This window comes from Chlamydotis macqueenii, chromosome 5, assembly GCF_036417535.1.
Source record: "Chlamydotis macqueenii isolate bChlMac1 chromosome 5, bChlMac1.mat, whole genome shotgun sequence".
NCBI lineage: Eukaryota > Metazoa > Chordata > Aves > Otidiformes > Otididae > Chlamydotis > Chlamydotis macqueenii.
In genome coordinates, this window is record NC_141560.1 from 60,606,116 (window position 1) to 60,618,695 (window position 12,580).

A 12,580-nucleotide genomic window follows, 5' to 3' on the forward strand; every position below is an offset into this window, starting at 1 on the left:
TAACAGTTCCTTCATAGCAAATGTTAAATATTTATTTCATTTGCACTGAGAACACTTACTGACAGCTTCAAATGTCTGAAGGCCTCTGGTATTTATAGCACAAAAACACCTAGGTGAATTTAGGAATAGTTTTGGCCAAATATGTTTTGAATTGTTTTAATGTCTAATGAGCACTTTTGTTATGGTTTTATTTCTCTCAAAGAAAAGGCTTATGCAGAAATATGGAAGAAGCTTAGCTTTATTTTAATGCAATTAAAAAAAATATGCTTAGTCTCTAAAGTTATCAGTGGTGCAAGGTATGCAAGGCATGTGGTGACAAATGCTTAATTTGAGCTTTCTTCCCTGAATTTCTTGGGCCAGAGCAAAACATTTTCTGAAATTGTCTATTTTTCTATTTTTGTATTTTCTGTATTTATCTATTTTTCTCCCCCTTGAAAGGAAAATTCCACTTAAATTCTGCCAAGAAAATGTTAAATTTGGATAGTAGCAAACTCACATCAAAACAAAGATTGGTATTTCTAAACATCTGAACAAACACCTGGCAGGTATAGTCTATTATGACTCCGTCTCAGAAGAGTATGGACCAGAGGATTCCCTTGCAACAATAGCTCTAGTTTCGAATTATGTCTTATGGTGCTATCCTACACATCTATAACATATAGACATACTTTTTCAGACTGCATAAGAGGGAAAGGAGAGACTCTCGAGCCATGACAGGTGTTAAGCAATCTGTTGACAAATGCCTTCTTGCACAGCCTAGATCAGAGAATTCATGAGCGAGTCTTCAACTACACTTGCAAAATAAACTGTATTTCCCTGAAAAATTGCCACCTGCAGAAAAATCTGCAAAATTCCTACATGCCCAAATTTTACCATTGGAAAACATTATCTGGCCTGATTATTTTCTAGGGGAAAGAAATACTAACATTTTCCACAGGAATTTATATCTGCAGCAGCAATCCTAAAAAAAACAGGAGTGGACAGGCTGGTAGAAAAATCTGTATAAAAATGTACTTGTAGCACCCAAGTTAGGTTTCAGACTTTTTATGCAGAACTTACAAACTAATTTTTAAAAGTTGGCCAGTTACTGGAAGTTGGTGCACTCCCCAAAATTTTTCAGAAAAACCGTGTTGCACATTTTAAGATGCAGCAAATTGTCTACTTATATGGATCCCCTATGAATGGAACTCCATAAAGGAAGTTCACTGGAAACCATTAGTGTGCCTTCCCCCGGATGATGTCTTTCTACTTCTAATGAGCTTTTACCTTCCTGGAAGCGATTTGTGCACTCGTAGTTTTCGCAGCAATACATCAGGAATGCTGGGCATGACATCAGAGCTATTCTTTGTCTCTTCCTCTTCAGTAGGGGAGGGGAGAGGTGAAGGGCCTAAAGACATTTTGAGATAAAAAAACTTTCACGTTAGTTGAAAAGTCATGTGTTAACTATTCATAGTCAGCATCTCAGAGCCAAATAGACCTTTTAGCCTAACTCTATCCTTTTTAAAGCCAATGAGGATTTCAATCCTACTCTACTGGGAGTGAAAGTGAACAACAAAAAAAGGTCCATGCCTTTGTGCAGAATGTTACTTCCTTTATTGCATGTGGTGATACATCACTCATCTCTCCTTTACTGCTAAAGATCCCCTGTTTTTCTTTCAAGCAGTGGCAACAAAAGTACTCAGTACAATTGTCATCATTCATGTAGAAAGACTGAAGTAATACGCACTCTGACAGTCTCTAATGCACTGAAAAATAATTATTGTATTTTTCCTAGAATTCAAATGGAACCCAAATTCATTACTGGAACATCTAACCTCATATTTTGTGTTTGTGCTTTACCAGCACAGTTGCACCATTTCTGGAATATTTTAGCTTAGATTTTGTAATAGAGTACTGTTATTTTCTAAGGCTTTAAATGTCACCTGGCAAGATGAAGTCTAGCATAATGTACTATTCTACAGATTTTGTGCACCATTTATAGCAATGAATCTACAACATATACTTGCTTGCACTGCACATTCATTGAAACAGGACATAAAGGTTATAATTGCATTCTCTACTTCTGTCACTTTAATTAGGACCAAGATATGACTCAAACTTTTTTTTTAAATGAATTGTACTTAACTTTTAAATTTTCATTTCATTTCATTTCATATATAATAATTTCCTTATCTCCTTCTATCTTGCCAGAATTTAATGAAGGACTCTTCTATAGGAAACACAGGTTCCCCTATCTGAATCTCAGACTTGGGAAGATATCTTTATACAGCTCTCCTGTTCATTTGGTGTAACAGAAAGATTCTTAAACTTGCAAAATAAATAGTTTGAAAATGCTCAAATTGTGTAAATATGGAGAGCATTAACAGGAAAGACAGAAAAGAATGGGAGATTCTTTCTAGCTACATTTTACTTCTGTGCATTTCCTTTATATTTAAAAATGGCAATATTTACGTAAGAGCAGTCATGTGTGCCCCCATAAAAAGCCAGCCAGACACCACAATGTCTCCAGATCTAATATATCCCACTTATCTAAACTTCTGTAGATGCAAAGTTGTGTTTACTCAGATGATCACAATAACTTGGCATTGATAATAAAACATCATGGAGCCAGTATATTTGATTCATAACAATAATAATGAAGTATCTGGCTATTTCCTGTTGTTTAAGCAAAATTACTACTCCAGCTAAAAAGCACAAGGTGGCTTTTATGACAATGTAAGGAAGTAAGTCTCCCCAACAAATGAACTAAGTATTTGACCCCTCACTTGTTTTCCCCACTGAGGACAAGGACTTGACCCTTAATGTTCTAGCTATCATTTAGATAAGCTAGTAGACTTTAAACAGCTCATGATGCTTATGAGATCTTGTTTGAAAAGCTGGATAAAATAATACTTAGCATTCCTTAATGTCTTCCTCAAAAGTTTCAAATCTGCTGAAATTATGTAACAGGCTGGCAACTATTTTACACTGTCAAACAGAGCCTGCTAAATAATTTCTGGGAAATTATATATTAGCAAGGTGACAGGAATAATATTACAATATCTAAGAATCCAAAGATATAATTACTAAATACAGAAAGAGGACAAGAAGTCTCTTTTAATCTTGTTTCGTGCAGACTGAAGACTAGTGTTTCCAGAGATAACATGGAATGTAGTATCTCGGCCATCTCCCTGTGTAACAGAAACTTTAAGGCCTTATGAAACAGTCCCAAAGCAAAACTATTAATTAGAAAAATTAATAGTATTAGGAAAGATTGGATCAAATCTTGGACAATCAGTTTCAGCTCCTTTAATGTTAACCATCTCCATTTCAGTTAATGTGGCCTTAAAAACACTCCGACAAGTTCTGACTTAACTACTTCCAAACAAATATACATATTGGGCTTAAATATTTTCAATTGATTGCTCAGCACTATTGCTATTTAGTTTTTCCAGTTGTTGAGTCGTTCTCATAATTATATCTTCCCCTTTATTTCTATTCTGAATCTTTATAGATGCAGCCTACAGGCATCAAATCTCATTTGCTTGTGTTAGATCGGGAAAAACATTTGGTGTCAGATTTCTGTTTCCTCATTTATGTAGAGTTTTAAGCCTTTTCCTTACTAAAAATCATACAAATTGAGCTAAAAACCCTCCACTTATTTCAAAGCATATTTTTCCAATCTTTCCATCATGTTTATGTTTCTTCTCTGACCTTACTCTTACTTATCCATATTGACATAGAGCTGTGGACCAGAAGTGAACATGCCATTTCAACATTTGCCACACATACTAAAATGAAAAAGCAGGAATAAAGCATTCCATTTCTTATTTACACTTTCAAGGATCAAATTCACCCTTATGGCCTCAATATCTTGCAGAGGTCACATCCATTCAATCCATTGCTGCTGAAACTTTTTTTTCAGAAAGCCACTGAAACTTGAGACAGTCCCCCATCTATTCAGTACAACCTAGACTCTGTTCCAGGTATGCATCTTTTCATTTGGTTGTAATAATACCTACAGTCTCTTCTGGGCTCAGTTCATAAAGAAATTCAGGTAATTCTGTTATTGGTCTCTCTTATTCATAGTTTACTACTCTCCTCCATGACTACTTCATTACAACTACTATTGCAATTGAAGAAAAATACTTTTTTTTTCTCTCTCCATATTAGTCAATTATAAAAATCAGTGTACAACAAGCAAACACTCCTAGCTTTTATGATACTGCACCTTTTTCCTGTTCAGCTGCTTCACTAAGTTCAGGAAGTTTAAGTCCAACTAAATTTTGATTTCTCATCAAAATATGCTCCTGTTAAGAAAAACAGTAACATTTCTAAGTAACTTAACTAGAAGTCTCAATTTAAATATCCCTGCCATGAGAATATGAAATATAATATTTACTTAGCTAATAAACATAATGGAGATATTTATATTAAGTTATAGTCAGATGCTACATTTCATGGATACATGTACATACACACACACACACTATTAAATACTACGTATTTCAAATATCATACATGCATTATTTAGAGAAAAAGTCCTGGTCATGCAAACATATTTCCAACATGTGTCCCTTACTCAAGGAAAAAAAACTAAGTTTTGGTAAATGAGAGTTTTAGAAATAAAAGCAAAAAAAAAGAGCAATTTTCGATATAGCCATAGTAATAAGCATCTATCCCAGAAAGAAGAGAAGATTCAGAAAATCAGATATATGAGACTTTGCCACTTTGACTTATTCACTAGAATTTATCCACACCAAAGCTTGGTACGCTACAGCTGCACTTTAATACTTCACTCTTTCTGTACTCTGCCTCTATCCCTTACAGGTAGGGAACAATGTACTCTCAAGAATTATGCCTTGTTATCTTATTTCTGTTTCTATGATCTCTTAATTTTCTACTTTAATATTCTGAAATGTGTTTAAAATTCACAAACACCTGCTTTTGTTTATAAGCTGACAACTCCTACTGGAGACAGAGTTCAAATCTCACCTAACTGGAATTACATATCATGCTGTATTAATTTTCTAATTCGAACTACTATTTGTGCTTAACAATTTCTAGGACTTTCAAAATTATATGGCTCAAGTGTCTCTATAATCAAAACTTCCAGTACATGTATACTAAGAATATGTGTGGCATATAAACACAAAAAGATTAGTAACTAAGCTGCCATTCCCAATGAGTTCATTCATTCACAGTACAATGGGAATGCATTAACCAAAGTGCAGAATTTGAGGTCCTCACCTGTCAGCCCTATATTAATCTTAAAATACTAAAATATTAACCATGACAGATACCTAGATACTTGTAATCTCTTAAACAAGGGTATAGTAACCATCTCCAAACTTCAGTTAAAGATTTCTGTTTATACGCAGGTCTCAGCCCACTCATACAAAAAGCAGTCACTTAGTCAATATGTTGTGAGAGCCTGTGGATCTGAGGACAATTCTGAAGGAGTAGAAAAAGCACAGTACAGAGAAGCAAAGGAAGTAAAAGAGCGTAAGTGACCCTTTCGAAGAGAATGATGTTACATCCTGAGGAAGAAAAGATTCTTCAGACCTAAAATTCTCTTTAGAAATCAAAATAGGTCACTTCAGTCCCAAGTACATTTTGCAAATGACATGACTGTTAATCAACTGCTTCCTGTTTATAGGTCATGGAAATAATGCAAAAATGAGATACACTGTGTTTTAGATTTGTCTGTCTTTCATAATGAAAGCAATTAGTACTTTCTTGACAGCAATATTACAATTTTTTTCTGAGGGTCAAAACCTGCATGTGCAAGAGCATATGCACATGCATATTGAAGATACCACAGAGCAGCTGATGCATATTTGAAGAGAACTAAGAAACAGAACAATTCCACTGAATTTAGTTACAGGTTACAATTTACTAAAGTTGCAAAGGAAAAAGAAAATACAATTCTGTATTGATTTTGCTGAAACTGTTTTCCATTATATGACTGTATTTTTCTTGCAACAATAAAAATAATGCTAAGCAAGTTGAAACTTTAGTAACATGTAAAATAACTTTAAAACAGGATACAACTGATGACTAGGACTCACCTCTCTGAGCTTTGTCAATTTCTGCATTCGAACCGGTTGAACTTGGATTTGAAGGTCTTTGAATGCTTTTAGTTGATTGCTGGATTTATTACCAACAGCAAAGTTTTTATCTCCCTCAGATGGCAATTTTAAAGGTGTTTTATCTTTCTGCCCAGGCTCCAAGCTATCCCATGAAACAGCCCGTAGTAGAGGAGGACGCAGTCCACAGAGTTTAAATTCTGGTTTACATGAAACTTTATGGTCCCTTATTTCTGGGACCGGAATTTTTAGCTTTGAGTCTATATTTCCTATTCCTGGTCCTGGTAGATGGGTTCTTAAAGGAACATCATTTTCTTTTGCTTTCTTGAGGAATGATTTTCCAAGTTCATTTTCACAAACATTCGTGCAAGTGTTAAGAGACATTCTGGCACCATCGCTACCTGAAGGGGAAGATTTAGGTAAAGTATCCATATGTTCACGTGGATCAAAGTTTTCTTTTTGCTCTGAGAGGTTCTCTTTGGAGTTTTCAAAACCAGCAGAATGAGGAACCAGTCTTCCCTGAGAAATCTTTCTTTGATCATTCTGCCTTCGATCAATTAATCCTTTTGCAGCATTCTGAAAGTAGAAGAACACACATAAAACAGAGAAACAAGTGCAGATTTCTCTTTTCCTCTGCCCGAAGGTGGATTTTCACAGTAAAAAAAAACAATTTCCTTTTCAGTGATATTTGCCTTTAAACATGTGTGTTTAAGAGAGAAATATTTTTTAAAAGGCATTTGAAAGAACACTGACTTAGGAATCTCTTCTCTGAATTTTTGAGATAAACTCCTCCCATTCCAGAGTCCATTATAGCAATCCTCATATAGCTAAGTTTCTCATAATCTTAATGTAAGGTTTGTCTGAGTACATGCCTTTAACTCTACATCTTATAGCACTATTACTTTCCTTTGATTGTTTTCCATTAGTCCCTCACCTCCCAAGGGAAAAAACCTTGGGCTTGTACACAAAGCTAAAGCACAGATTGTAATTTATCTCTTTCTACTTTGTGTGTAGTACCATAGATTATAATTTGACTGCAATCTCTACAGAAGAACTGGCAAAAGAATGTGTCCCTATACAGTGTAGAATCTGTATTTTGTTTAAGAGCACCTGTGTCAGCAATTTAAGGCAACCATCATACAATCTAACTGTGGGCTCTGCCTTAGGGATGTTGCTATTCCGCTCCTTTGTAGTTACTGCTCCAAAATTCTGCTGCCATACTGGTTTTTGTAAGTAACCCACTCACAGCATAATCTCTTTAAAGGGCCATCTGATGTTAACTAAAACAAATCAGGAAGCATTCATATAAACTGCTCCATCATCAGTGGTGTGGAACACAAGGTACAGTAACCTCTTCCACTGAACCAAAGGGGTCTGGAAGAGGATGTCTGTCTAAAACAGCAGCATACACCGAAGTGGCTATAGTAGATATTTTTGCTTTACTTATAAAATTATTTAGTACATTCATTTTAATTGAGCTAGAGCAGGGTGCATGATAGGATGTAAAGGCTAGCTGTAGCCCGTGGTCCTCCACTGCCTTTGCAGGTCCTTCACAATTTCTTAGAGCAGCATCATTTTTTTTTCCACTCAGTGAACAGTCTTTTACCCTTTTTAGTCACACAAATAACAGTCATATGTGTGTTGAACAAAATCTGCCTAACTTAGCACAATGTGAAACACTTACTTCTGCGTTTTGCCTGTCATCCTCTTTCACAATTCTGTTATTTTAGCAAAAAAGGAAGAAAAAAAAAGTTGCCTTACAAAGTTATCTTTCACATCTATGCTGCAAATGTTAGGGGGACTAGTTTTTTTTTTTTTTTCCCACAGATTAGGATTATATTGTAAATTTTTCCATTTTCTGCACTTGACAGATCTCTATGATCCTTCAGTGCTCATTACCTCATGGATTTTTGTCTTCCGAGTTAACATTTATTAGTCTCATTCTGCAGAAAAAAACCAGATCAAGAATCCAATCTCAGTCTATAAAATTGTATTCAAAACATCCCATTTACCTCAGGGACTAATAGGACAGCATAGTGTCCTATAGTACTGTAAAACCAGGTTACTGTGCAGATTATTCAGCTCTTTCTTACCTGCCCTGGAGATACTGACTCAACACTAGTGGTTGTGCACACATCAGACCCTAGAAAGACATATACATACTTAGCACACATCCTGATGTTTTGGTCAGAATTATTACTACTACAGCATTAGCAAACACACACATGCACAGTTCTACGTAATATATTAAGGACAAAATTTAAATGTGGAAAATACTATTTAAGAGGGAAAAATATCTAAAATATAGTAAGTGAAAGACCATTAAATCTTCTCAAAACTCCATTATTGAAAAGAATAAAAAAATATAACATGTAACCTAGCAGCACTACAGGAATAAAAATACAAAACAAACAAACAAAAAATAACGTAAAAATATATGTTGTGGGCATTCATGAGCTTTGTCATATTCAGGAGGAGATGCTTGAATCTACAGATTTTGATTTGTCCTCAAGAGATACTAAAATACATTTTTGGTGAGCTTTTAGAAGTTAAAGTCTGAGCCTGCATAGATCAATTTACCTGATGGAACTGGAAGAGTGAGGGAGTTGCTCCGCGATGCTACTGGTGAAGCTTTAGGACTAAGTGTAGGGGAAACCGCTTCATTATAACAAAGACAAAAACAAAGAAAAGGTAATTTTACTTTCTTGGCTTGTAGCTTCTGAATTTTTAAAATTCAGATAACATTAAAACATCAATCTTATAGTCATGTGTTTGTTCAGAACCTGACAAGTCATTTTAATGCCAAGTTGTACTTGGCAATTAGGGACTTAGAGCATCTTTTATCTTGTATACCTGCCATAAACTAATACAATTCTGTTAATACACAGAATACTTATTCTTCTCAGTTTCCTGATACTGTAAACACTGCAGAGAAGTAGACACAAGAGAAGGATTCACAAAGAATTTAGAAGGGAAAAAAAAAGGAAAAATTGATTTTTAAAAGGATAGTTGTGTTTTTTTCTCCTAGCATCAAGCAAATTTTAAGATAGAACTTCATTTTGAATTGGCATTTCAAAGCTAAATGAAAGTCCTACCTTATTATAAAATGCCATTTAGTCCTAGCTTTCAAACACTTCATATAAGAGGGAAAAAATTATTCAATTTATACTCTAGATAGAACATTTTATTCTGCTGTTTTTAAAGGAGGATTTGGTCCATTTAGCTTAGTTTAAGACTATGTTCAGAATAAAAGTCTGTGTAATTATGTCTGGGGGGAATGTTTTTTTCGGCAGTATGAATCTTACCATTAAAATTTCATTTTATGTACAATAGGAAAATCTTCACAAACAGAAATTTGTTATCATTTTGTGTCATTCAGGCACTTAAACTTTATACCATGTTCCATTATTACATCTGAATATAGAGATTTCTACTTTATATGGAATTGTGAGGAGGGGCACAGCGATTCTGACCTTCAAATTAACAAAGTGTGTGTATACAGTAGCAACATATGCATTACAGGCAAATCTGTGCCTTTGCAGATCTTTGAAGTAGAATACAAAATATTGTTTTCAGAATTCTCACCTACCTGTGGGTGACTCAGGAAGACTGCTTCTTGACTTTCTACCTCTGCGCATTAGAAACCTCTCACTCACTTTCTTTGCTTCTTCTAATAATTCAAGATTCTTCTTTTTGTCTTCTTCTGATATTTTGACATCTGGTAGCTGATCATTTACCAGATCAATCACATGACCACTGTTGTCTGGGTAGAAAATGTCAGCATTAGAGCTGTACCTCGTATTTCCAGATAGGTTGTGGCATTTCAGAGTAACAAGTACAAAACGTATCTATAAATTTAGCTTTGAGCTTGCATTTACCAGACATTCATGTCTGCTCATTTCTAGCGTTACAATCTCAAGTAAGTCCTCAAAAACACAGATAACCCACTATGATTAAGTCACTATGATCAAAGATACTCTGATAAGTGAAATTGGCTTTTACAACTGCGTCCCCATAATTCAGTTTTTCTAATTTATCAGTAAAAGTGGCATTTGATCCATCTCAACTAGCAGCCATGTCTTTTCTGTTGTAGACTCAATTTTCCCATGGATTTTGTATGTCCAGTTCTTCAAGGCTAAGGTCCCGCAAACTCACCTGCAAAGATTTATGCACACTAGTTTTAACATACGTTTCATCAAATCATCTATAGAATAAAATGCAGAGTTTGGAAGTATAAAGATTTCATTCTATGCAGATAGAACAGCTTTGCCCATAAATCATGGCCACTTATGTTGATATGTTAGATATACGACCCAGGAGAATGCACAGATCACAAACTGAAAGCCACTGCCCTGCACTTAGACCTTTAGATTAATGCTTTATTTTCTAAACAATTTTTAATGAGTTGTAGAAAGAACCTGTTAATCCCTGGCTTCCACATTGGTCAAAACCACTAAACTTTGAGCACTAATTTTTACAATTGTCCAGTCTATGTTAAAGCAAAGGATGTAGCCCGTTCTTGGAAAGGCCCTTTCTATGTGAGTTGGTGTAAATGGCTTCTGTAATCTCTCCCAATTTTATTTCATCTGCTAATTTGATCAGACCACACTCCATTCTCCTCCAGGTCACTGATAAAGATGGAAAGCACAACTCATTTTCTTAAGTGGGTTCCAAGACACAGCCAAAGGCCAGCCACAACAGCTGGAACAGTAAGCAGGCTTGAAGCAAAGCTCTGTCTTCAGCAGAACGACTGATGGAAATGTTTGTTTCTTTCAGAGAAATTCCTCCTTTTGCTAATATCTAGGGAGCATATGACCAACCAACCATTCACTACCCTCAGACCCAAACTATCCAACCAATATCAATTTCCAGTTGTCCACCCATCCACATTGTAAAGTCCTAATTTGGATACCAGATTTTCGGGGCCAGGAGAACATGGGACGGACACGCCCAGCTCTTGCTGCTGCATATCTGAATATGGGCAGAAAATGGATCGAGAGCAGCCCTGAGGAGGACTTGGGAGTGCTGGTAGATGAGAAGCTTGACATGAACCGGCAATGCACCCTTGCATCCCAGAAGGCCAACTGCATCCTGGGCTGCATCAAGAAGAGTGTGGCCAGCAGGTCGAGGGAGGTGATTCTCCCCCTCTACTCTGCCCTGGTCAGACCGCACCTGGAGTACTGTGTCCAGTTCTGGAGCCCCCAACATAAGAAGGACACGGACACATTGGAGAGGGTCCAGAGAAGGGCCAGGAAGATGATGAGAGGGCTGGAGCACCTCTCCTATGAGGACAGGCTGAGAGAGTTGAGGCTGTTCAGCCTGGAGAAGAGGAGGCTCTTGGGAGACCTTACAGTGGTCTTCCACTATCTAAAGGGGGCCTACAGGAAAGACGGGGACAAACTCTTCAGCAGGGCCTGTTGCAACAGGACAAGGGGTAATGGTTTTAAAATAGAGGGGGGTAGATTCAGATCAGATATTAGGAAAAAAAAGTTTATAGTGAGGGTGGTGGAACACTGGAACAGGTAGTCCAGAGAGGTGGTTGATGCCCCATCCATGGAAACATTCAAGGCCAGCTTGGATGAGGCTCCAAGTAACCTAATCTGGTTGGAGATGTCCCTGCTCTTTGCAGGGGGGTTGGACTAGATGACCTTTAAAGGTTGCTTCCAACTCAAACTATTCTATGATTCTATATGAAGGGATAATCATTCTTTTGTATAAGTCTGATTTCTATAAGTATAGTTCAATAAATTTATTTAGTTTCCACTAGTTTAGTTATGTCTAACATCAACTGCTGGCAAGCAAGATAGTGTTCCAAGTTCCCTTAATTGGATCTGAGCTTATTTATAATGTATCTTATCTCTTCCTTAGTTTTATAGAACACATAAATGAAGTTTCCCTTTGAATGCAGGCAACCAAACCACACATTTTACACATGAATTTAAAGGATCAAAAAGAAAACTAGAGAAAATGCATGAAAAGTCACAACTCTTTGAAGCCTCCTAATAATCTTTCAGTGGGTCTTCTCTCAACTGTATTTTTGTAGGCATACTGATGCAACTGAGTGCCCAGTTAAGAAAGTGTCAGAATCACAAACTAATAAGGATTAATGCTGACTGTTATTGATAAAAATAGTTAGCACCTTCTCTGTGCATGACTGAGAAGCTAACTCTAGTACAACAGTGAAAATACTAGTTACATAAAATATTTTATAATCTTATTAGGAAAAAGGCAATGTTAAGAATGTTCTGCTAAATTTAAAAAACTCCTACTCTCTGTGTGGAACTAGCCCAGGATCCCATGTGTATAAAGTTATTATTGTATTTTTGTCATGTTACAAATATAAAATTAATTCCAGCAAACTAACCCTCATAAATTCACAAAAAGGGAAATGAAATGTGTATCAATACATTAAATTCTGCCCCAAAGGGTTCTGGTCTCTCTGTTTTGACCACTGGAAAGAAAAAAAAAAAGATATATACACTGATATTAGCAGAATTTGGGTTACTTTCAGA

At 36.0% G+C, this 12,580-nt stretch overlaps 1 protein-coding gene across 4 annotated transcripts in view; it reads right to left on the reverse strand.

Annotated features, from left to right (window-relative positions):
- Positions 1–12,580, reverse strand: part of IRAG1 (inositol 1,4,5-triphosphate receptor associated 1) — a 66,875-nt gene that overhangs the window by 18,635 nt on the left and 35,660 nt on the right. For all 4 annotated transcript variants that reach the window (XM_086749417.1, XM_086749418.1, XM_086749419.1 and 1 more), the window contains 7 exons: positions 9,658–9,831; positions 8,649–8,726; positions 8,162–8,211; positions 7,753–7,794; positions 6,051–6,644; positions 4,211–4,289; positions 1,267–1,387 (listed from right to left, as the gene is read on the reverse strand). In XM_086749417.1, coding sequence (XP_086605543.1) covers positions 1,267–1,387; positions 4,211–4,289; positions 6,051–6,644; positions 7,753–7,794; positions 8,162–8,211; positions 8,649–8,726; positions 9,658–9,831 — 1,138 coding nt within the window. The remainder of the gene's footprint in view (positions 1–1,266; positions 1,388–4,210; positions 4,290–6,050; positions 6,645–7,752; positions 7,795–8,161; positions 8,212–8,648; positions 8,727–9,657; positions 9,832–12,580) is intronic.